The sequence below is a fragment of the Phascolarctos cinereus genome, unplaced genomic scaffold, assembly GCF_003287225.1.
Source record: "Phascolarctos cinereus isolate Bilbo 61053 unplaced genomic scaffold, phaCin_HiC Scaffold_1;HRSCAF=81, whole genome shotgun sequence".
Classification (NCBI taxonomy): Eukaryota; Metazoa; Chordata; class Mammalia; order Diprotodontia; family Phascolarctidae; genus Phascolarctos; species Phascolarctos cinereus.
In genome coordinates this window covers 195,195,357-195,221,566 of record NW_027555514.1, presented here as the reverse complement: position 1 = coordinate 195,221,566, position 26,210 = coordinate 195,195,357, and the positions used below count along the sequence as shown (strand labels likewise).

General features: G+C 37.2%; 1 protein-coding gene across 10 annotated transcripts in view; it reads right to left on the bottom strand.

The window, feature by feature from the left end:
• ERC1 (ELKS/RAB6-interacting/CAST family member 1) overlaps positions 1-26,210 on the bottom strand; it is a 342,335-nt gene that overhangs the window by 203,303 nt on the left and 112,822 nt on the right. For all 10 annotated transcript variants that reach the window (XM_078156089.1, XM_078156085.1, XM_078156087.1 and 7 more), the window contains 4 exons: positions 19,815-19,952; positions 13,992-14,132; positions 12,888-13,028; positions 3,118-3,311 (listed from right to left, as the gene is read on the bottom strand). In XM_078156089.1, coding sequence (XP_078012215.1) covers positions 3,118-3,311; positions 12,888-13,028; positions 13,992-14,132; positions 19,815-19,952 — 614 coding nt within the window. The remainder of the gene's footprint in view (positions 1-3,117; positions 3,312-12,887; positions 13,029-13,991; positions 14,133-19,814; positions 19,953-26,210) is intronic.

Genomic DNA, 26,210 nt, shown 5'->3' with positions numbered 1-26,210 from the left:
AGGTCTTCCTCTTGATATTCTATACGAAAATGTCCATTATGTGAAGTCATCTAAAATAAGAGAACATTCATTTCTCTCTCTAAAGGTATGCACATTGTAATGCAGGTCAAATATTTGCAAACCCTGATATGGAAAAAAAAATGTTATAAACACAAATTAACACTAAGCATTTTTAGTGCTTACAGACTTAACACAGTTCTTTTTAATGTATTGTGAAAATGTTCTTATTCCTGAGAACCATCTATAACTCTAAGAGTAATGTGAGCAAGTCTCCCTGAAACAACTGCCTTACTGGAATGAAGTACATCAAGTTAACTTTTGGCATTGAAAATGTAACTGGAAATTGTCAGCATGGCACTGAAAGAGAACAATAAAAGTAGAATAAATAAGAGTAAAGAACAGAAAGAATGTAGACAAGTGAAATTGACAATATTTAAACCACAGTAGAATGTACCACACAAGTGAATTTGTCCAAAATCAGGTCAGAATTAGGAAAAGTTAAAGATTTACTTAACATAACCAGTTGCTCTTTTATTTTATTTAAGCCAATTACCAGCAAGCACCGCAAGAGCAATAGTAGCAATTCAGAACAATAAGAAAGTTTATGTAACATTGACTTTCCTGGCACATCCCAAACAAACTCTACTCACAATGAAAACCAGCACCTGATATGGGAGATACAATCTGTGGAAGATCAGCCTTCTGAGAAACAGCACAACTAAGAGAAAAACCATATACACCACAAGAATGGAACCAGTGGATGGAAATGTGAGGAAATTTAAAAAATAAATTATGGAGAAAGTCACACCAACACATAGTAAAAAGAGGAATGGCAATAAAAAAGTAAATGGGTTGAAGAAAAATAAACAGCCATACATGCACCTCAATAATGTAACAGGCAAAGAAAAGTATACACTCTTCCTAATAGTTCTCCCACATATAAAGCACTACATAAGTATAAGGAAAGATTTAAACAGTCTCCATCAAAGATCAAGGTTCTTTGAGACATGTAAGCTAAAATGTTTTCTCTAGAACAGACAAAATCTTGAGTAACAAAAAATACCACATTCATACAGTATAATGGTTTTAAGCTAGGATCAAGGTACCAGATCCATACAGACAGAAAAAGTCTGAAAGATAACTACCACTAAATCCTGCAAAACACATGGTCTTAGTGGAATGGGAAGAGTTGTTAATCCTTGTTTCACCAATGACTAAGTACAGACAAATCATTTTACCCTTGTCTCCACTTCCTCACTGGCAAAAGGAGTTGATCTATAAAGTCTCCTGAACTTCTAAATTTCTATAATCTGTTCCCATCTGTGACCATGATACAAAAGAAATAATATGGTTGTGAAACAGAGAAATATAACTTTTTAAAGGGTTAAAAATTTTTGGATTATATACTACAAAAATGTAGCAGCATGTGCCTGAAAGGGCAAAAGGGCCCACAATTTCAGTAGCCTTTCAAGTCATATTCTGAGTAAAGAGTGGGAAATTTATAGTTTTTCCTCAAATGGGTGAATTATAATGGCTAACAAAAGCTGCCACTGGCCACAATTCTACCTAACAAACTACAATTTACTCCTTTTCAAAATTACACCTAAATCCCCAAGCGAGCACTAGGGTGAAATACTGAATTTATTTTCTCTTTTTGCAAGTAAAGAGATGAGAAAAAGTACACACTTTTAAGCAATGTTGTATTATTTTTTTTAAATAGCACAGTGAGACTTTCTTTAACATAATTCTCACTACCACATGCTGAGATGGGGTACACTAATAAATCAAAATGCTTTTTCATAAAAATTTACTAAGTAAATATTTGGCAATAATTCTAAATATGACACACACAAATGAAAGGAGAAAAAAGATAAAAGAAAACAGAAAATCTAATTTGGACATTTCAGGTAACTATGGCTTTGAAAATACAGTCCGGCTGAATACACCAAAATTGGAGGCAGTTATTAGAGAAGTCAGTTATATATCTCAGCTACTTCAGAGGTCATTGCAATAATGGAAAATGTAAAGTTATGGGACTGGGGGATGGGAGGGAGAGAGTTAGTTTATCTAAAATTCTAAGACTATAGAATAAAGCATTAAAAAAATCTGGGAAACCTAAGCCTCAGGATTTTCTAAGAAAGGGAGACGGGGAGGGGGAAGAGAAGTGAGAAGGGAGAAGAAGGAAGAGGTATGGTAAAGGGAAATGGAAGGGGAAGGAAACGACCTAACATTTACAGAATGGTTCCAGGAGCTTTCAAAGTAATGATAACGAATGGCCCCTAAAAATTGGGCAATAATAGCTATACATACTAGTAGTTTTAAACCCTTGTCAGTATTTCAAGATATGCAGTTACTTTTGGCACCTATTAACTTCTTCATTTGAAGAGGTTCCAATGGAAGATGTTCAAAAGTTAACATAATCGGTATTAACTGGTATTAAAAGCTTTACACATACATATCTATGTGCAAAAGTGATGAAGACCATAAAAAGGTCAAGAAGCAGGAAGATTCTCTGTGTTCAAATACTCTAAGACAAAAGAAAATAACAAAGGAAATTCTGGATGCGTTCTATGGATAGGCCTATGAAGAAACCTCGTAAACCTTAGATTTATGGTCAAAGGCCCATAAAATCTTATCCAAATGTTATTTAAATTTTCTTAACTATCAATTGTGATGTCTACAGTGATAGAACTATCTGCACATCCATCACTTTGAAAAGCCCAAGAATTAAGAGTTCAATGGAAACATAACTAAATTAATAAGGTCCATTCCAACAGTAAATATTCTCAATATCTGGGCTATTAATTATATGAACTCTTAGTAATCTCACTGACCAAGGCTCAAACTCTAGAATTAATAATTACCTTTTACTCTACTAAATAATGTCATCATCCTGTTACTTTGCTCACCACTGTGGTAACCTCTAATAAACTACAAGAAATGAGAGTAACCAATGAATGACAAGGAGATTAATAAAGCAAGGTCAAGAACTAAAGTGGTTAAAGCTAAAACCAGTTACCCAAATTATACTCCCACCCCCCACCCCCAAAAAAGTTACAAATCCATACTTTAACCATTCTGACCTCATCAGTCAACTTCCAATTTATCCATCCTTACCTCTCCAGCTCGGCTATCTTCTTATCTTTATCATTCTTCTCATTTTCCATCTCCTTTAAGATTTCCAGCAAACGATCTACCTCTGCCTGGGCCTTACTGGATTCATCCCTATGTTGTGTGATCTCTCTCTCTAACTGCTGAAGTCGATCATTCATCTCAGGACTGCCTCTGGCTTCTAGAGTTGCTTCGTGTGCCTACAAAGTAAATCAGGACAAAGCCCATCAGAAAAACACACACACACACACACACACACACACACACACACACACACACACACACACACACACACCCCCCAATCAATCAAAAAATAAGTATTTATTAAGCCTCTAGGCATTGTCAACACAAAGGAAAAATGAGATAGCCCTGCCCTCAAGAAATTTATATTGAGGAAAGGAAAGAGGGAGAGTAGGAGAGAGGAGGGAAAGAAGGAAGGAAGGAAGGAGAGAGGGATTTATTAAGCATCTCCTATTTCCTAGGCACTGATCTATGAGCTTTTCAAATACTTTCATTTGATCTTCACAACATCCCTTATAGGTAGGTGTTGTTATTACAGGAAACTGAGGCAAACAGAGGCTACATGACTTGCCCAGGGTCACACAGCTAGTAGGTATCTAAGATCAATTTAGAACCCCACTACACAACCCAGCTTTCTTCTCAGGGGAGACCCTATGTATGTATGCAGTCTATACAAGACACATACAATACACAAGATAACCTGGGATGGAAAGGCATGAGCAACTGAAGGGCCAAGGAAAGATCTCCTTGAAGGAAACAACCAAGGACTCTGAGAAGGGAAGTAAGGAAAGAGAACATTCTAAGAGTGAAGGCAAGCCAGGTGGAGAACAAAAAGCCATATATGAGGAACAGAAAGTACATCACTACAGCTGCATTGAAGAGCACATAGAGGAAAGGAAGATATAAGGAGATTAGAAGAGTACGAAGGGGCCAGATTATGAGGAGTTTAAAGGCTCAATGAAGAAGAGAATTGGATCCTAGAAACAATAAGGATCTATTGGAGTTTACTTAGTAGAGGAGTGATGTGGTTAGATCTGTGCTTTAGGAAAATCACTGTGTGAAAGATGGACTTGGGCAGAGGGATGGGAAAGAAAGATTTAAAGTAGAGAGAGCAAATAAGAGATCATTGTGATAGTCTAGGTTTATGATACAGATAAAAAGAACATGAACTATAGTGGAGAAAATTACATACATACATACATACATACATACATACATACATACATACATACGTGTGTGTGTGTGTGTGTATACGAATGAATGAATGAATAGTGTAGAAATGGAAAAGCCATGATACGGGAGCTTACTGAGCATGTGAAGTGAGAATGAGGAGTTAAAAGTGACACTAAAGATGCAAACCTGGGCGAGGAGAAGGATGGTAAGTGCTCTCAACAACAACAACTACAAATGAAAATCTGGAAGAGCAGAGGATTTAAGGGGAAAATAACAAGTTTTGCTTTGGATACAATTCATTTTACGCTCAATATTGGCATGCTAGAATCTGACACAGAGGAAAGAGATCCCAAAGTTAGTGGAGGAGGGCAAAATTGCATGTAGTCAAAATAATTTTGATGCAATAGAAGGAATAACGACTACAGAGTTAGAGAATCTAAGTTCAAATTCTGGTTTTTCCACTTAAGCAGACTCAGTTTCCTCGTCTATACAATGAGATTAGACAAGATGGCCCATCAGGTTCTCTCCAGCTACAGAGCTATATGTTTCTAACCTTGAAAATCTCTTACAGTCTCTATAAAATAATGTACAATATTTTAAAATTGTATCTCAAGTTGTAGCTTGAAAGGGCCTGCAGTGTCTATAGAAGAAAGCAGGTTGTATTAAATGCAAACAATCGAATATAAATTTTATTTTCCATTACAACCACACTGTTATTGGCCAGGAAAGAGTAAGAACCAGAATTTCCACTCAATAGAAGAGAAGAGAAACAAGTAAAGAATTAGCTGGCAGGAAAAAGAATGAGTAAGGGAGAAAACCAACCAAAAAGCATTAGTAACTCATACTGGAGACGCATCACCTGCAATCAGCATGAAGCAAGAGAGGACACAGGGAAGCTAAAGAGGTGAGAAGTCCAAATAAAACTGTCTTTCTCATTGGCTGAATTAGCCATCCACGCTGGATCATCAGAGGTCCAAAGTGACTCATAGTCTATGGGAATCGAGAGAAGCCTCTAGAATTAAACTTCTCTTGAGACATTCAGCTCAAGAGAAGTAAGAAGACCTGAGACCACCTGAGAAAACAGTGGACTCTTGCTCTGTCTACCTTCTTCTTTCCCTTCTTCCTTTCTCGTTTAGCTTCATAATCTAAATACAAAATATTAATAGCACTCTATAATACAATCTAGACTTTATAAATTGCTTCCTACTAATATTAAATAGGAAAATTATATCTTTAGAAGACTAAATTGACCATAATAATAATAATTGCTTTTATTATGACTTTTCATTTATCAGAAGCTGGTCTTTCCCAACTACAAAAATGCAGATGTTAGTTAAGAACATTAGAATCCAAGGCAGCTGACAAGGTTACTAAGTGAAAGAAAAGAGAAGAGGGCCCAGGATAGAGCCCTGGAATGTGTCTACCAACTCGATGGCATAAAATGGATGAAACTAGCAAAAAACACTGAGACAGAATGATCAGACGGCTGGAGAATAGGAGAGGGTGGTATCATCAGAGCCCGGGAAAGAGAGGCTGACAGCAGCAAAGGCTGCACAGAGGTCAACAAGGAAGACAGTGAGAGGTCATTAGATTTGGTATTTATAAGGCCACTGATAACTCTGGAAGGATTAACTTCAGTTGAGTGATGAGATATGAGCCAGACTGTAGATAGCTTAGCAGACACTGAATAAAGGGGAAGTAAAAGCACTGAGTAGAGAGAGCTTTTTCAAAGAGTTTCTCTGAGAAAGGGAGGTTCAAAACTGGACAGTCTGATTTCAGATCCAGCCTCTTACACTTACTGCCTGTGAGTCCTTGGGCAAGTCACTTACCTTCCCTGGCCATCAGTTTCCTCCTCTCTAAGATGAGAAGGATATATTAGGTAGCCTTTGAGACAATGTCAAGCTCTAAATTCCTAACCCTAAGATCTAGTCATTCCCATCATACAACTGAAGCTTTCCACCTACGTGCCTCTGCTCAGGACACAGCCATGGCTCTATCTGCATCCTTGCCTCTTGCCTGCTGAATTCACCTAATTCAATATGCTACTCCCTCTATGAAGGAACTAGGGAGCAGAAGCAAATGAAGTATGCTCAGAAATGAAAGTAATATAAAACACATTAAAAATATTTTAATTAATGCACTTCTGAAATACATGTACTTTAAAGAAGTAATTCCCTATTATTTTTAAATTCAATAAACATTTGTTGAGCAACAGAATATCAAAACTCTTAAGATTATCCCTGCTAATAATCCAATTTTCCTAATATAATGCAGAATACATTTAACACAGAAATTTAAAATTTCTAGTGTCGTTACTATTTCCCATCATGGATATGCATGAATGTGACAAACAGATGCAAAGCGCTTTGTGGAACAAAGAACAATTTATCTAAATTGGTCTGAGTGGCAAAATCACAAGCAGTCACACCATAAGGATTAAATGTACCAATTCTCATTGACATTTTGTCAAGACAGAGTAGGTTAACGTCTACAGTTACCTAGGCTGCTGTTTATTTTCAGTCAATCAGTTAATAAGCACTTATTAAGTGCAGACTATGTGCCAGGCACTGTGCTAAGCACTGGGCACACAATGAGAGGCTAAAGATAGCTCCTGCCCTCCAAGAGGTTACATACTAATGGGGATGACAAGAAGCAAACAAATATGTTTTCTTAAAAAAAATACACAAAATAGGAAGTAAATAACAGAGAGAAAGACTAGAATTAAGAGGAGTTAGAAAAGGCTTCCTATCGAGGATACCTTTTCTTTATTTTTCTTGGGGTTTCTTTGGGGGGAGTATGTGTTTTCTTTCACAGCATCGCTTATACGGTAACGTGTTTTGCATAACTACATGTATAAGTTATGTCAAATTGCTTGCCTTCTCAATAGGTGGGAGGACAGGGAGGAAGGAAAAGAATTTAGAACTCAAAATTTGAAAAAGGAATGTTAAAATTGTTTTTACATGTAATTGGGGGAAAAAATAAAATGTTAAATAGAATCCAAAATATATTTATTTTAAAGGCTTCTTGTAGTATTATCTCTGGGAATGAAAAGAAGCAGGGAAACCAAGAGGCAGAGGTGAAGATGGAAAGGATTCCAGGCATGGGGAACAGAGAAAATGCCCAGATTAAGAGACAGAGTGTCTTATTCAGAGAATGGTCAGGAGACCAGTGGTGGATCGAAGAGTGCATAGTGGGGAGAGGAAAGTAGTCAGGTACAAGGCTAGGTATGAAGGGATTTGAATGTAAAACAAAGGATTTTATATTTGATTCTGGAGGTAACAGAGAGCCCCTGGAATTTATTAAGTATGGAGGTGACGTGGTCAGATCTGCACTTCAGGAAAATCACTGACACCTTAATGGAGGATGGAAGGGAGTAGGGAAGCAGGGAAGAGACCCAGTAATAGTCCATGCATGAGATGATGAGGGCCTGCACTAAAGTGGTAGAAAATTTTATTTTATTCTCTGTTAAGAGAGAAAAAATACAAAACCAACCATATGACAGGACAGTACAAGCAATCAGAAGAAAAGAGGGAAAGTCCTGAAAGAAACTCCTTTGGAAGAAAACAAAGCAAAAGCAGCTGATATTTAAGTCTCACTCACATCTGTTCAGGATTTCTTGCCTTATAAAATTAGAGTTTCCAGAGCGTAATTTCAAGTAAATTTTGATGACATCCAACAAATCTACATACCTTCTATTAAAGTAAAGAAGAGATTAAAAGAGCATAGTACATGCCCTTGGCTCTAAAATAGCAAGAAGGTACATGAATTCATGGAGTACTTAAATAATTCAAACAGTGTTACATTGGCCTTGGATTGCCAGATCACTTCCTGGCCTAGGTGGAAATAGCTCAGAAATACTTCGGAGTGCTAAAGGAAGAGGAAAAAAACAGGAAAGAAGAGAAGAAGAAACAAGTACAGTGAATAAGGAATAGCTACAGTGAAGAGAAGGAAAATAAAGAATAAAACAATGAATTTAGAGAAAATATTGAACAAATACATCAATCAAGAACATAAAAGATTCAAGCTTCTCATAGGAAAACATAAAAGTTTAATATATTCCACATGTGTAATAACTAAAATTACTAAAACCTTAATTTTTACCCCATTTCAAGCAGTTTAAGTACAGTATAATAAGCACATAAAATAACAAGATAGAAGAATATGTAGAATCTCAAGACACAAAGAATAAGATTTTTATATGCCACTAACTTAAAATGATCTATTTCCTACTTTCAAATAGTAAAATATTCAATAAATTCAAATTGAAAATTTGCATGGCAAATACTGTTGGGTTGGAAAAGATAAATATACATGAAATCTCTTTAAAGTTTTAGACAACATTAAAAATATATTCATATTATTTCCATTTAATTCATATAATAAATACCATAAAGGTAAAATAATATATTCTCTTAGGAAGAAAAGTAGCAAAAACATGGTCAAAACAATTTTTAAAATATACTGTGTGGAAGCGGAGCCAAGGTAAGGGAGTAAAGGTAGGGACTCTCCTGAGTTTTCCCAAATTCCCCACCAAACAACTTTAAAATAACTCCTTTTAAGAAATTATCAAAGAAAACTGCGCTGATATCCTAGAAACCAGACAGCAAAATGGAAAAAACTAGAAATCGAAAATTTTCACCAATTACTTCCTGAAAGAGATCTCAAAACTTTTAGAGCTCTTAGGTCAAGGCACACAGCCAGAAAAAAAAATTCAAATATCGTGGAGCTACAGGTAGGATTATACAGGATTTCGCAGCTTCTACATTAAAGAATCAGAGGGGTTGGAATATGATATTCTAGAAGGCAAAGGAGTTAGGATTCTAAACAATCAAGAATCATCTACACAGCAAAACAATATAATCCTTCAGGGGGTTAAAAAAAGAAAAGACATTTAACAAAATAAAGGACTTTAAAGCTTTCCTAATTAAAAGACCACAGCTAAATAAAAAATTTGATCTCCAAATACAAGACTCAAAGGGAACATAAAAAAGCAAATAAGAAACAAGAGAATATAAGAGATGATGAGCAGGAAGCTTTCAGAAAAACCTGGGAAGACTTAGATGAATTGATGCAAAGTGAGCAGAAGCAGGAGGACATTGTACATAGTAACAGCAATATTGTATGATGATCAACTGTGAATGACTTGCCTGTTCTCAGCAATACAACAATCCAAGACAATTTCAAAGGACTTATGATGAAAAATACTATCCACTCCCAGAGAAAGAACTGATGAAGTATAAATGTAGATTGAAGCATGTTTTTTTTACTTTTTTTTTTATTTACTCTATTTTTCTTGGGGTTTTTTTTGGGGGGGGCGTTGTTTGTGTTTACTTTTGAAACATGGCTAATATGGAAATGTTTTGTATGACTGAACATGTATAATCTATATCAAACTGCTTGCCTTCTCAAGGAGAGAGTAAGGATAAGAGGGAAAGAATTTGGAATTCAAAAATTTTAAAAAACAAATGTTAAAAATTGTTTTTACATATAATTAGGAAAAAATAAAATATAAAATAAAAATAAAAAATTTCAAAAAATATATATGTAATGCGTGTATGTGTGTAGAGAGGGAGGGAGAGAAGGGGAGAGAGAGAAAGACAGAGAGACAAAGAGATAGACAGATATAGACACAGAGAGAGAGAGAGAGAGAGATGTACATTTGGCATTCAAATAACATGGTCAGCCCATCAGAGTTGTGCTCTGCAATTGAGTTTGAATGCCTGGCAGTTCAGCTCGAGAAAGCACCTTGGTGTCTACTGTCAGCGAGGAGTAGCTGACTTTGATGCCATGCCATTCTGACTGAAGGCATCACTGAAAATATCACTCCAAAAAGCTTGGGAGCAAGCATACAACCCTGCTTCCCTCCATTAGTCACTGAAAAAGCACAAGAGGATTGTCCATTATCTAGAACCTGTACAAGCATGTTGTCATGGAACTGCTATAATTTTCCACAAGTCCGCATGACTAACTATATCAAAGGCTTTGGTCCAATCAATGAATGTTGTATACAGAACTCTGTTCTGTTCCCAGCATTCCTCCTGGAGTTGTCAGGCAGCAAACACCACATTGACTGTTCCTTGGTCCTTTCTGAAGCCTATTAAGAAGAACTCTGGCAAGAAACTTCTCAGCAATGACTAAGAGAGAGACCACACTGTCATTGTCACAGAACAACCTATTTCCTTTTCCTTTATAGAGACTGCCAATGGAGGGAGGTATCCTTGAACTCCTGGGGGATAACTTCTTCTTGCCATATAACCTGTATGAGCAGTTGAGCCCTGGCCTTATAAATCTCAGCTGGAATAGAATCAGCACCAGGCACTTTGCCATACAAGAGGAGGCTGATAGCATTCAAAACCTCTTCTTCAGTTGGAAGTTCGGCTAGAGAGGGGCTGACTTCTACCTGAGGTGTACTTTCAGTGGCTTCATCATTAATTGATGATGATCTGTTGAGAATTCTATGGAAGTGTTAACACATCTCTCCAGGATCATGTCCTTATCGTTAATCAATCTGGCTCCATCAACCCTGAGTAGTTGAGATGAAATATAGATCTTTGGACCATAAATAATCTTCAGGGCATCATAAAAGCACTTTGGATTATTAATATCAGCATCAAACTGAATTTCATCTGTCTTCTTACTGAGCCAAGAATCCTGCATCTCTCTAAAATTTGCTTGCACTTTACTTTTGATGGAGTTAAATGCTGCCTTCTTAGACATGGATGAACTGTTCTGTTGGTAAACCCTGTAAAGTTCTTGTTTTTCTTTTAGCAGATCGTGAATTTCTCAATCATTTTCATAAAACCAATCTTGATGTTTGCAAGTGTTCTCATCCAGATGAGTAAATGCAGTATTGTACACCAAATCTCTGAAAGCTGCCCAATCCTTGTCTGCTCCACTGTTGCCAATCATGTGTTGACTCAACTTTCTTTCCAAGTTAGCAATGAACTGTTCATGCTTGAAAAAGCACAATAATCTGTTCACATTGTCTTGTGGTAGGTGTCTTGCCTTGGGGCCACCATATTTGTTGAATGCAAATGGTTAGCTTGGAGAGGATAAATCTACGAATGAGTCCAGCATTCTGGCTCACACATCACCTTCCTCACTCTCACATCCTGTCTGTCTCTCTCCCCACCACATAGTCTTTGATAGAGTGACCTTGGCATTCTGGCTGTTCCAGGAACAAGACATTCCATCTGTCTCTCATGCCTGGAATACTCTCCCTCTTCCACTCTTACTACTTACCTTCCTTGCTTCCTTTCAATCCCAAATAAAACCCCACTTTCTACAGGAAGCCTTCCCCAATACTTCCAGTGCCTTCCCTCTGTTAATTATTTCCTATTTATCCTATATATCGCTTGCTTTGCATATATTTATTTGCATGTTGTCTCCCCCATTACACTGTTAGCTCTTTGATGGCAGGGACTGTCTTTTTTCTCTTTTTGTATTCTCAGCACTCAGAACAGTGCCTCACACATCGTGGTGTTTAATAAATACTTATTGATTGATCTAAATCAGGCATCACTAAATAAATCCCTAAGGAATGAAGCTCAGTGAATAGTTTCTATCTACTCAAAAGTTACCTTAGGACACATAACTTGCTCATTTTCTTAGGTTTGAAATTTGACTTCCCAGCATTTCATGAATATGAAGTTTTAAAACCAATAATACTGCCAGATGACTTACGTATTTGGGAAAGAGCTAAAGTGGAAATTTTTCCTTTCTATTCCTGGCTCTACCACTTCATAACCACATTAACTTCCCTTGTCCTGTGCTCAATGAGGTCTCTTCCAACTCTCAAATACTGAGATTCTGTGATTCTCATAGATCATAAAGTTATTAAGTGTTTGAGGCAGGATAAGAACATAGGTCTTTCTAATTCCAAGTCCAACACTCTATAAACCCAGGATCGCTGACCCTGGTATTTTAACTATTAGAAAAGGAAGCAATGTGGGATATACAAAACTGTTCTAATAGAACGAATATTAACTTGATCATCAAGAAAATTTGTTTTATGCCTGGTCTACCAAATGTTCCTGCGTACCAAGAGAAACTATATAAGACATTGCCCATTTTTCTATTTTATGCTAAAATATCTATACGAAAATCAACGATTTCTTAATAGAATGGAATTAATAGAAATAACCTAATGATCACCCATCATTTTCAAAGTAAGAACACCAAAGCCAAGAAAAGTCCAGCAAATAGCCCATGAATATAAAATCCAAGAAACCAGGTCTCCTGATCTGTCCAGTGTTCTTCCCACTATACTCCATTCCTCCTTGGAGGGCCTGAATTTCAGTAAGGTAACAGATTAGGAAGGAAAAGAGCTACGAGCATGGCACACAGTATTATACATGCTTTGCACCTTCTTTTATTTTTCCTTTCCCTTCCCACTATGCACACATGAGCACACATGCATACACAGGCACACACCCAGCATTAAGATATTGTAGGAATAAGGTATAAGAATACGACATTTTAAACCTCTGGAATCATTCCTATGTTTTTCACTTGATAGTGATGGAGGTTCCTAACTTATCTACAATGTAAATAAGGCAAGAACACATGGCATTTTTTTTAACCTTTTTCAATTGTGATTCCATTTTCAAACATTCTTCTTTCTTCTGCTCCAAAGCAATCTCTAGTGTCTTAAGCCTTGAATCCTTCTTCAGTCCTGAGGAAGCCAGAGAAGAAGCATGTTCCTTGAGGTCCAAGAGTGAAGCCTAAAAAAAAACAGATACATGATATAAATGATAGCCAGACGTCTCAAAATGGTCTGTGTGTTCTGATTTTGACTCTACGGGTATATACAAATGTATTCTTATTTAAAAAGCAAAGAATGATCATTAGAAGAGTCAGCTTTTCTCCATGTTAAACTTAAATCTAACCTAAAGTCAAAGGGTATTTAAGAATAGCTGAAAGTTATTTAGTCATATAAAGAATTACAGTTTTAAAGTTGTAAGTCAAGCTCTGTTACCAGTAATCCTGAGTAGGCATAAGCTCAATCATATGACAGTATTTTCACTTTTACATGGAAAAGACTATATGAGGCTGTGCTATAAATTTATGTTTCTATAAATTTCCAAAGGATAAGCATTCAGAGGGTAACTCTAAAGCCCATGTATTATCAGCTCACATGGCTTTAGGCCATTTTTGCTCTTTAGCTCACATACTTCACATGAAAGAGCATTTCCAAATGCATGCTAAAAGGAAATTAAGTTGGTTGATGACAATTCCAGATTTCTCTGCCAATAACAAGAAACATGAATAGAGTTGAAGGTCAATAAATCCTTCCTTGATTTTCACATTCCTTCTGCCTTACCATTATCAATAACCCTAAAATTTAATAAGGTCCCAATAACTTCAAGAGTTGATCTACAGAAATAGCATAAATTAGCAGAATTTAAGTTCATCACGGAGTTAGCCAAGAATTTTAAATATGTAATACTCTGCTAAGTCACTGAACAACTTCCTAAAATGCTTCAAGTGCTTTTCAGAAAGCTTGCTACATAAACTATGATTAGATTCACTCTCCCAATTATTCTCTATATGTTCACTATCCCCAAAAAGAACTATGGCAATATACATACTCACAACATCAGTAAACACACACACACACACACACACACACACACACACCCTGGTCTTTAAGTCAAATCAAGCACATAAATTTTTATGAGATTAACCTCTTTCTCAGAGAGGTCCCCTTGCAAGAGGCTGACTTTTTCCTTTAAATCCTTCAGGTCTTTCTTATAGTTGTCAATCTCTTCTTGCTTCTCCCGCTCATCTCTGTCCCGCTGCTCCTTCAGGCGTTCAATTGTCCTCTCCTAAGGAAAAAACACAACAATCTCTTAAGGATTTCGTTTGGTATTGCTATCAATTCTGATTATGGCTAAAGAAATTATATTTTTTCTTTCCATCTACAACAGGTTTAAAAATTTTGGGGTTTTTTTTATTTTGCCTTTGTTTTAAAGCAGCCATCCTCCCTATAATGACTATGACAACAGACTGTCAACGTTGGTCTGACTTTGCCCTCATGAATATCCTGGTTCTTTTTTTTTTCAACTTCTGCTAGTACTAGAGATCACTAAAACATCCATTTGCCATAACTCCATTAATTCATGCTTCAAGTAACAAAAAATCTAAATAAAATTGGCCATATCAGCTAAGGGTATTAAGGAAAGGAGGAAATAAACAAGCCTCTATTCAAGCACCTACTTACTAATATCACCATTTTGCAGTTGAGGAAACTGAGGCAAATAAAAGTTAACTGACTTGCCCAGAGTCATAGAGAGCATCTGAAGCCACATCTAAACTCGAGTCTTCCTGACTTCAGGCCCAGAGCTCCACCCACCAGACCATTTAACTGCTTCTAGGTATCTGACAAACAAGAAGAAACAAACATTTCCTTCTCAGTTATCCACAAGCCCAGTTATTTAAAAGATACTAAAAACATCTTAGAATTTATGATGTATAAGGCATGCGACATAAAAATTAGGTAAGAAGAAAGGATACTATTAAAATGACTTGCTTACAACAGGCAAGTTGGAAAACGGAAGCAGCAAAACCCTAATCCCTGATGGGCAGCCCAAAGTGTTCTGAGTCCAGGAGATTCAGGGAATACTGATCATAACCTTGAAAAAAATCAAGTCTAAAACACACAGGGATGTTCTAGATTTCCCAGCTGCCACAGGATGGGTTTAGCCACTTCTTTAAATAGTCATTCTTTAAAACACACCCACACACACAAACACACAAACCACCCACACACACAGCTTTGTATACAAAGACACTGTGAAAATTATAATGCAATCTCAAATATACTAGATTAAAAATATGAAGCTAACAAGTATGTCATTTTTTTAAATTAAAAAACACACAAAGACAGTAGAATTGATTAAAAACGATAAAAGTAAGGCAAGCAAAGGAATTATCAAAATGATGTAACCAGGAAGGCATGGGATTAATTGAAGGGGCTCCAAGTGATCAGAACAGGAAATATACCTATCAATCAGTTGGTCAACATCTCTTTATCAGGCATCTACTATGTGCTAAATACTGTGCTACACAGTACAAATACAAGGAAAGGTAAAAACAATCCTTGCACTCAAGGAGACATTTTTCTAGTGGGGAAGACCACAAGCAAATAAGTAGGTACACAAAAGATACAGCCAGAGGAGAGACGAAAGGTAGTCCCATCTCAGAGACAACCAGCATGTGAGAGTACTGGGCAAGACCTCCTTCAGAAAGTGAAGGAGCTGAGTCTGGAAGAAAGGAATTCTGAGAGGCTTTAAAGCAGGTCTGCCCAACATATGGCCTGTGGGCCGCTTGCAGCCCGCCAAAGCAGCCTGCAGGCGGCATATTTTGCAGGCTTGTTTTACATCCTCTACATTTTGCGCAGGACACCTGAAATCTTTTCACAGCCTGTATGTTGTGCAGGCCTGCTTTAAAGGAAGAGACAGAGTACTGCAGGTACAGGGGACAGCTAGTGTTTTTAAAAAAATAAATAAATAAACCTAAAGGTGAAAGGGATCAAGGGTAGGTTTTTGAAGACGGAAAAGACACGAGTATGTCTACAGACATAGGTAAGTAGCCAATAGGCAAGAAGAGATGGAAACAGTAAGAGGGTAGAGATGACAGAACAAGCAAGCTATTAGAGAAGATGGGATGGGATGGTATCGCCTATGCACACAGAAGGGTTTGCCTCAGCAAAGAGAAAAGCCTCATCTTCATATGAGACTAAGGTAAAGGAGATGATAATGACAGAAGATAGCTGGGTATATAAAATTAGGAGGGAAAAAGAAAAAGCTCTCAGCAAATGGTTTCCATTTTTCCAGTAAAATATGAGGCAAGATTCTGAACTGAGAGGGTAAGGAGAGACAGAGCCATGAGAGGTTTGAGAAGGATAAAAGCATAGTGAAATGCTTAGTTAAGTGCATAAGGATAGCCTCACTACACTGAAGATCCACTGCACTTGTGACATAAATTTGTAGTGAATCCAGTCAATGCAGTTTCATGATTTTCTCCAACTTCATTCAGTAGCATGTGAATAGGAGTGAAGGCATCAGATAGCAGGAGTAATTTAAGGCTATAGCTTGGCAAGGCAAGATCAGTCACAGGATAACAAGGCAGTGGAGTCAAGAGAAAAGGATAGAGTTGAACTAGCTCACCAAAATGTCAAGATAGGAAAGGGAGGAAAGTATGTGGAGTACAGGAATGATGACCTGGGAAAGTACTGAGGAGTTGAGGATTCAGAAGTCACAGTGAATAGAATAGAAGGTTAGCGGTCATAAGGCAAAGAAAAAGGAGAATGTCAAAAGATTATGACCAGATAAAGGAATCTCAGAGCTCATGAGCAAGTAAGTAGAGGACTTGTGGATGATGGAAAAATCAAGTTTATGACCACATCTGTCTGTCTGTCTGTATGTATATACATATACAAATATACACACATACATATACATGAATACATATGTATATATGTGTGTATTGAGTATGTGTGCATGCGCGTGTGCGCGTATACACATTAAAGTCCCCTAAAACGAGGGCAAGAGTTAGGGAAATGAAAAAAAGACTGAGCTAAGCACTGAATTCATTGAAGAAAAAAGGGGAATATCTCAGAGGGTGGTAAACAACATCTACCGGAATCCTGATTAGGTGATAAATATGTACTGAATGAACCTCAAAGGAGGACATGTTATTAAGTGATGGTGGTAGAGGGTAAGTCTAGGAAGCAGTAATGGGGACCAAGGAGTACTCTGACTCCTCCACCATGACCAGTGAAAGGTTAAGAGGGAGGAAGAAACTATAAGAAGTAAAAGTGTAACAAGCTCTGGGTCATCAGAGGTTTCTCTGAATGCAAGAAAACTGAAGGAGTGAGGAAGGAAAAGATTTAAGATGACAATAAGTTTGTTACCTATGGAGCAGGCATTTGAGAGAGCACAGCAGAAGAGGTGAGATCTTGAATGGACTGCTGGGAGTGGAATAAAAGGGAGAATAGTTAAATGGAATGGGAACTTGGGAGCAGGCAGTGTGGCACAAAGAATGAGGTTTGAACAGTAATAGCCAGGGGACTTGGGGGGGGGGAGAAGAAGGTAGGGGTCTGTGATAGCATGGCAGTGTGCTAATCACTGAGGAATGAATTCATGTATGCTACCATCATCCCCAACACACCAGGCAGTAGGGGTAGAAGTACAGCAGGCTGGTAATGTAGAGTGAGGACTGAGTCTGGACTTTCTCATGATATAGAGATTCCAGGAAGGGAATCAGCAATCACTAGGTCAGTCTTTAGGGAAGAATTGTTCCAGGCTCAGGCAAAGGTATATGGCTAGAAATAAGGTCAGAAAATGGAGAAGAGTCACAACCAATGTAGACTGGTAATGCCATGGTTGCCCCCAGGCTCAGACTCTCCTTTCAAGCTAAAGGTGAAAGTGATTTTCTCAAACTCATGAAGCTTGTGTCTGAGGTAAGACTGGAATCCAAGTCTTCCTAGCTTCTTGGTATGCAGAGAGAAATAGTATAGAGAACAGGAAAAAGTTAGAAAGAGCCAGGTGGTAAAAAGCTTTAAATGCCAAACAAAGAACTTTATATTTGATCCAAAAGGTACTAGAGAGCTTACTGGAGAGTTTACCAAGTTGGGAGAGATGGTGGGGTAGGAGGGGAGAAGAGCGGGGAAAGCAGCATGGAGACCTATAGAAAGAGAAGCCTAAATCTTAACTGTGCAATACCCCATAGTGAAGCTAATTACTGGAGCAAGAGACAAAGATTTCAGGAACTCCAATGCCATGTGATGGGGGCACTGGACTTGAAATCAGAAAGACTCATCTTCATGAGTTCAAATGTGGCCTCAGACACTTACTAGCTATGTGACCCTGGGCAAGTCACTTAACCCTGTTTGCCTCAGTTCCTCATCTCTAAAATGAGCTGAAGAAGGAAATGGCAAACCACTCTAGTTATCTTTGCCAAGAAAACTCCAAATCGGGTCACGAAGACTCAGACACAACAGAAACAACTCAACAACAACTGCCATGATATTCTAAAAATCTACATGGCTAAAGTATATCAAATTCCAAAGTGGAAAAAAATCCCCAGAACTGGTGGCAGAGTATTTGGCTACCTGGAAAATCTTGCAATTTACTTCAGGTATGAAACTTGTCTTTTCTAATGGCAGTTGCTAAAACTGGAAATGTGTAAAAGGATTTTCTCTCTTTCTATAAGACACTTGCCAGCAAGAGAGTGCTGAATATTCTTCTATTATAATTTGGGATTTCACAGAACCACAGAATCTTAGATTTAAAAGACACTTCAGAGGTCATGTAGTCCAACCTGCATTGGAATACTGAACCTGAATTCCACTAAGCCCAGAAATCTTTTCAAACAGATTGTTATCTAGCCAAATTTCCCCAATCTAATACTTGTAAAATTGACTTTTTTTACCCATGATTTTACAACTTCTATTAAATATTATCTTATTAGATGTCTAGCCTACCAAGATATTTTAAGAACCTAATTCATCTAATATGTTATTTATGCCCCCTTAGCTTTGTGTCTCTCCAATCTTATAAGTTTGATATTCTTGGCCTTTCTGTAAATCATTGATTAAAAAATTTTAACAAAGTAGGGCCAAGGATACTCTCCTTCAAGAATTATTATCAAGATCACAATGGCCTAATAACAACTATTCCTTTGGTCTATTCATTCAACAAGTTATGAATATACTTAACATTATACTGACTATCCCACTGTTGATGAAATCAGTCTAGTTCAAGAAGGGAATGAGATTAGTCTGGCTACAAAGAGCCAGCTCTTTGTAATCACTGTTTCCTTTTCTAAATGTTCATGAATTATTCTTCACCCCCTCCATTACTTTTTTTTTAATCAAATGCTCTAACTTTACACAAAGAGGAGACTAACCATCCCTGTAATAGTTCATTTGAGCTTACCTTGAACCAAAGTCAACTTCATTAGACTACGGTTTTACAAACTGGCCTCTCTTCTTCCCTTCCACTTCTTTTATACTGCAAAAAGTATTTGCCTTTGTCCAGTGTTACAAAACTCTTATTCTCCGTTCAATCTTTCAAAATATCTTTCAAATTATCTTTCAATCTTTCAAAATATCACAGAAACAGTTCAATAATCACATCTGCTACTTCTTATGAGGGATACAGTTCAGCTGTGTCTGGTGACCCAAACTTATCAAGAACAGCTAGGTGCTCTCTAGTTATGGTCTTACTTGTCTTGAGTTAATTTTCTACTATTCATTTTCCCCCATATATTCCAAGTAGCATATTTTTCTTCTTGGTAAACAAACAAAAAAACCAGGCAAAATAAGATTTATAAGTTTTTGCCTTCTTTCCAATGCCAGCTATTATCATGAAACTGACCCCGAGCACTATTCTTATCCCTTATTTAATCCCCTTTATTTTCAAAATATTACTCAGCGCCAAATACCACCCCTAAAGACAGCTGGTAAATAACAGCACAGCAAAAGGGCCATGGTTACCACTCACCTTCTCTGAAAGGGCTTCTTCAAGAGTAGTCAATGCAGTGTCAGTATTGGTGGTGTCAGCTTGTAGAGATTTAACTCGCTCCTTCAAATTGCTCATCTGTTTCTCCTTATCTCTAAGCTGCTCCTGAAGATTTTCTATCTATAAGAAGGAGGGCCAAAAGGAAAGACAATTGAGAAAAGTAGACACAAGGAAGAATTAATTTAAGTTGCTCATAGCTCTGCCTGTAGTTTCCTATGGGGGTTTTGAGAACAGAATGACACAAATATGGGGCCTCTGTTCTTTACATACAATTCAAACCCTCCCCCTAACCCCGAGAATTTCAAAGCTGCACTTAAATATAATTCATGGCTATGAAGGAGAGAAAATGCAAAGAAAAACAATGGAAAGGAAACGAGGAAGAAAATCAGCCTAAAGAAATCTGTGTTATATGATCACAGTATTTAAACACCTCTAAGATGATAAAAAATGATAAAGGTAATGTTTCTACAAAGAAGTAAAGGAAGAATAATGTAACAGCTATATGAAACAAAAATAGCTAAATAACAGAAAATATTCTTAACAAATAACAACTCAGATTTATATATTGCCTTTCTTTTGACACGTTCAGTACATTATCTCAATTTATTTGCGTGCACTAGTGAGAGTATCTCTCTTCAAAAAGATATGAAAGCTAAACAGAAAATTTAGGCAATTTCCCCAAGGGGAGAAGCAAGTCAATGTCAGACTGTAAATGGAAAAGCTTTCCAAAGGACTCATTAAGGCTAACGGGATTAAAACATATAGCTAAGAAGAGATGATAGATGGGAACACAGTCAGGAGAAGTTATGTGCACAAATTAACAGATCCTTGTGAAAAAGTTAAGAACCGGTTGTGGCCTTCACAAATGCATTGGTTTTGAGTTCCTACAACAATATATGGAAGGGTTTCAGACAAAACATTATAAGGAATCTTTCTGATCTTAACAAGATCAATTGGCTAATATTAATATTAACCTAAGTTTAGACTTGAACCACAAAAGATTTCATAAATTTTATGATGCATCTGACTAATATATGGCAAATATCTAAGGACACTGATCCATCTTCCAAATGATTTTGTAATCAATCAATTTAATCAAAACTCTGGTACTTTTTTTTTAAACCACAGTTGACAATATCACCTCATATAAGTAAGAACCAAGGGACACTATGGCTAAATGGTGATTAGGGGCCCTCTGTCTTCTGAGTTGCCATAACTTCTAGAAACACTGGACACAAAGTATGGATATATCTAGGATGAAGGCCCCCCTGAGCTGATATAATTTGTTGTTTGCACCCATAGCTGTACTCCCTCTGTATCCTTGGGAGTTGAACCAGCTACAAAGATAGGTGCCAGTCAGTCTGCACAAGACTGAGAAACTATTTATGCAGCTGGGACCCTTGCAGATAAGCAGACCATCCTATTCTCATAATCCAGCACTTCCCAAGAGGGAAGAATGCTGCTTTCATCATCTTACTTATTCATGTTTCCTCCTCCCTTTTCCCTGTCTTTTTCCTCTCCCTCAGGATGGGATTCTTTCCCAACCTTTGCTGCTTTTTTCCTCCTGCCATGCCATTCCCATTTAGGAGGAGCTTACTGTCCTCTCCTCCTCTCTAGGTTGCAATTTCATAAATATGCAAGGTTCTGTTTGGATTGTGAACTCTTTAGTATAAGGAGTTCCCACATACCTTTCTTTTGTAATAAATCAAGTTATTACCCATATCCCATGCAGTTTTAATTTCTGGTTGACAGTTTAATTTGTGTCAGAAGTGGGATTAAGACCAGACAAAGTGACTCAGGATGCCCAGGGGGTCCATGCACTGGGCTAAGGTACCAGCAGGAGTCCTTTGTGCCCCTCCCATCCTCAGTCTCTGGCTCCCCGAGCAACACTTCTCTGCTCCAATCCCAGACTCTTCTCTCTTTCAGTGGAGTCCCCTAATACAAGAGAAACCAGGTTGTCCACGACTTGGGGGGGGGGGGTTGTATGTGTGGAACAGACTTTGCTTTTCAGAGAGAGCTCTCAAGGCATTGTGTTTTTTAGGTTATCCCAGGAAAAGTGGATTTGGAAGTCCAAATCAATCAAGTGACAATCAAGCACTAAGCATAGCGCCTGCTTTATACAGAAGCTGCTATACAAATGCTGGCTATTATCATCATTATTGTTATCATTATTGCTATTCTTACATATAATGTGTTTGTTAAATTTGCAAATGATAAAAAGCTAAAAGAGTAACAGCTAACGGATAATAAGAGTCAAATTTTTTTTAAAAATCCAACAGCTACACACCTAGGTCAAATCAAATAAGATAAAACTTAATACACAGAGCTGCAAACTCTTTAACTAGGGTTCAAAAATCAATTTCCCAAACAAAGTAATAGCTAAAAAGAAGTTCATCTAAAGACCTGGAGGTACATAACACTAATAATAATAAGACCTGAACTACAAACTTCACAGAAAGGAAAAGTATAATATGACTGTGAATTTTCTTTTTTTATGAATTTAGGCTGCATTAAGAAAAGAATAATGGGGGCAGCTAGGTGGTGCAGTGGATAGAGCACTGACCCTGAAGTTAGGAGGACCTGAGTTCAAATCCGGCCTCAGACCACTCACTTAAAACTTAGTAGCTGTGTGACCCTGGGCAAGTCACTTAACCCCAATTGCCTAAAAGAAGGAAGGAAGGAAGGAAGGAAGGAAGGACGAAAGAAAGAAAGAAAGAAAGAAAGAAAGAAAGAAAGAAAGAAAGAAAGAAAGAAAGAAAGAAAGAAAGAAAGAAAGAAAGAAAGAAAGAAAGAAAGAAAGAAAGAAAGAAAGAAAGAAAAGAATGATGTACAGAACTAGGAAAGAGATGATCCCACTAAAGGCCACATATGGAATACTGTGTTCAAATGTGAAAACCTTTTTTTAAACACACACACACACACACACACACACACACACACACACACACACACACACACTTCTGTGAACCAAGATGTCAGAGTAAGCAGTAAATTGCTCTCACTCACACTTTTTGACCTCTAAAAAACAAATCAGAAAATAGTGCCTCAGGAAAAATCCTGGAACAGCACAGACAATGGAAAAAGAGGGAGAAGCAGTCTTTTATCCTAGGACACTAGGAATATCACCTAGAAAGGTCTATTTCACTCAGGTAAAAAGCAGAACACAGTCAAACAAAGGAGGCATCCCAGCAAGCCAGCAGCAAACACTTCAGCAAACCTATGGGAGATCCTGAGCCCCAGGGTGGTAAAGCAGGCAAATGCCAACACCAGGACCTCCCACATGTGCCAGCACAACCCCAGGCAGGCAGGCATCCTCCAATGGCCAGACCTCTATATGCTTCAATGTAGCCCTGAGGAAATGCAGAAAAACCCCACCTGACCTCAGCATATGCCAGACACCACCACTAGGACCCCAGCTCAGGACCAGGTAAGCTGCCAGACCACTACAGCCTCCAGCTACCTGCACCTGAGGCCCCAGCACACAACACCAGTGACCACAGCTAAGAGTAATGACTATAAATTGCCGAGAGGAAATGGTCTTTTTTAAGGAATTGTGAAGTGAGTTTCATAAATGGATAAGGTGGAAAAGATGCTTGGAAATAGCATGTCTTATCTGTTTCATAGCAATGAAAATACAGTAAGAAGGAAAAGGTAAGAGTAAGGTAAGAAGACCATTCACTCACTGAAAAAAATACACTATCTGATTATCTGCATCCTTCAGAATGCATAGTGAAGTTAAATCACAGAGCCATATAAGGCAGATGTTAAGATTTACTGAAATTACATTAAGCAAAATAAGTTTAAATACAGTGTATCTCAGTTACCAGTAAAAATATCATGAACATCAGATTTAATTCACTCTAAATTCTGCCACTTTGACCAAATACTATTTAAAGGAATTTGACTATTGTTTACAGAAACAGGAAAGGTATTAAAGTTGATTTAATTAAATAATAGCATAAGCCAAACTGAGGGGGAAAAGTAAACTTTACCACAAACAAACCAAAAGAAATAATTCACATTCAAATTACTTTTCTCCTAATTTATATAATCTCTACCCATAAAATGGGTAATGAGATTTCTTGAATTTTAAAGCAAACATAGCAGAATTCACCTATGCAGAAGAATGTTGTTCTTCAAAACAGTCACATGCCAGGTAGGATTTATACCAGGAATGCAGGGTTTGTTCAGTATTAGGAAAACTATCAGCATCATTGAGCATATCAACATCAAAACCAACAGAAACCACATGATCATCTCAATAGATGTAGAAAAAGCTTTTGACAAAATACAACACCCATTCCTATTAAAAACACTAGAAAGCATAGGTATAAATGGAGTCTTCCTTAAAATAATAAATAGCATCTATCTAAAACCTTCAGCAAGCATTATATGTAATGGGGACAGGCTAGAAGCATTTCCAATAAGATTGGGGGTGAAACAAGGATGTCCATTATCACCACTGTTATTCAATATTGTACTGGAAAAGTTAGCTTTAGCAATAAGAGAAGAAAAAGAAATTGAAGGTATTAGAATAGGCAAAGAAGAAACAAAGCTATCACTCTTTGCAGATGACATGATGATATACTTAGAGAATCCTAGAGAATCAAGTAAAAAACTACTTGAAATAATAAAAACTTTAGCAAAGTTGCAGGCTATAAAATAAACCCACATAAATCATCAGCATTTCTATATATTACCAACAAAGCCCAACAGCAAGAGATAGAAAGAGAAATCCATTTAAACTTATGTAGACATTATAAAATATTTAGGAGTCTACTCGAAACAAACCCAGGAACTCTATGAACACAATTACAAAACACTTTTCACACAAATAAAATCAGATCTAAATAATTGGAAAAACATCAGTTGCTCATGGGTAGGCCGAGCTAATATAATAAAAATGACAATCCTACCTAAGCTAATTTACTTATTCAGTGCCATACCAATCAAACTACCAAAAAATTATTTTATAGAGTTAGAAAAAATAATAACAAGATTCATTTGGAAAAAAAAGGTCCAGAATATCAAAGGAACTAATGAAAAGAAATGCAGGGGAAAGGTGGCCTAGCAATTCTAGATCTTAAACTGTATTATAAAGCAGAACTCATCAAAAATGCTTGGTACTGGCTAAGAAATAGAGTGGGTTAAATATGCAAGACACAACAATCAATGACTATAGTAATCTATTATTTGATAAACCCAAAGACCCCAGCTTCTGGGATAAGAACCCACTCTTTGAAAAAAACTGCTGGGAAAACTGGAAAAGAGTATGGCAGAAACTAGGCATAGACCCAAATCTCACACCATATACCAAAATAAAGTCAAAATGGGTTCAGGACTTAGATATAAAGGCTGATACTATAAGCAAACTGGGAGAACAAGGAATAGTTTACCTATCAGATCTATGGAGAACAGAAGAATTCATGACCAAACAGGAGATAGAGAACATTATGAAAAGCAAAATGGATAATTTTGATTACATTAAATTGAAAAGTTTTTGCACAAACAAAGCCAATGCAACTAAGATTAGAAGGAAGGTAGAAAATTGGGAAAGAATTTTTATAACCAGTCTCTCTGATAAGGGCCTCATTTCTAAAATATATAGAGAATTAAGACAAATTTATAAGAATACAAGCCATTCCCCAATTGATAAATGGTCAAAGGATATGAACAGACAGTTCTCAGATGAAGAAATTAAAGCCATCTATAGTCATATGAAAAAATGCTCTAAATCATTATTGATTAGAGAAATGCAAATCAAAACAACTCTGAGGTACCACATCACACCTATCAGATTGGCCAACATGACAAAACAGGAAAATGATAAATGTTGGAGAAGATGTGGGAAAATTGGAACACTAATGCATTGTTGGTGGAGTTGTGAAATGATCCAACCATTTTGGAGAACAATTTGGAACTATGCCCAAAGGGCTATAAAAATGTGCATACCCTTTGACCAGCAAGCACTTCTAGGGCTATATCCCAAAGAGATCAACAAATGGGAAAAGGACCCACATGTACAAAAATATTCATAGCAGCTCTTTTTGTGGTGTCAAAGAATTGGAAATGGAGAGGATGCCCATCAACTGGGGAATGGCTGAGCAAGTTGTGGTATATGAATGTAATGGAATACTATTGTGCTATAAGAAATGATGAACAGTTTGACTTCAGAAAAACCTGGAAAGACTTGTATGGTCTGATGCTGAGTGATTTAGTGAGCAGAACCAAGAGGACTTTGCACACAATAACAGCCACGTTATGTGATGACTAAGATTGTTAAACTGAACCCTTCTCAGCATTACAAGGATCTAAGACATCTCCAGAGGCCTTGTGATGGAAAATGCTATCCACATCCAAAGAAAGAACTATGGAAGT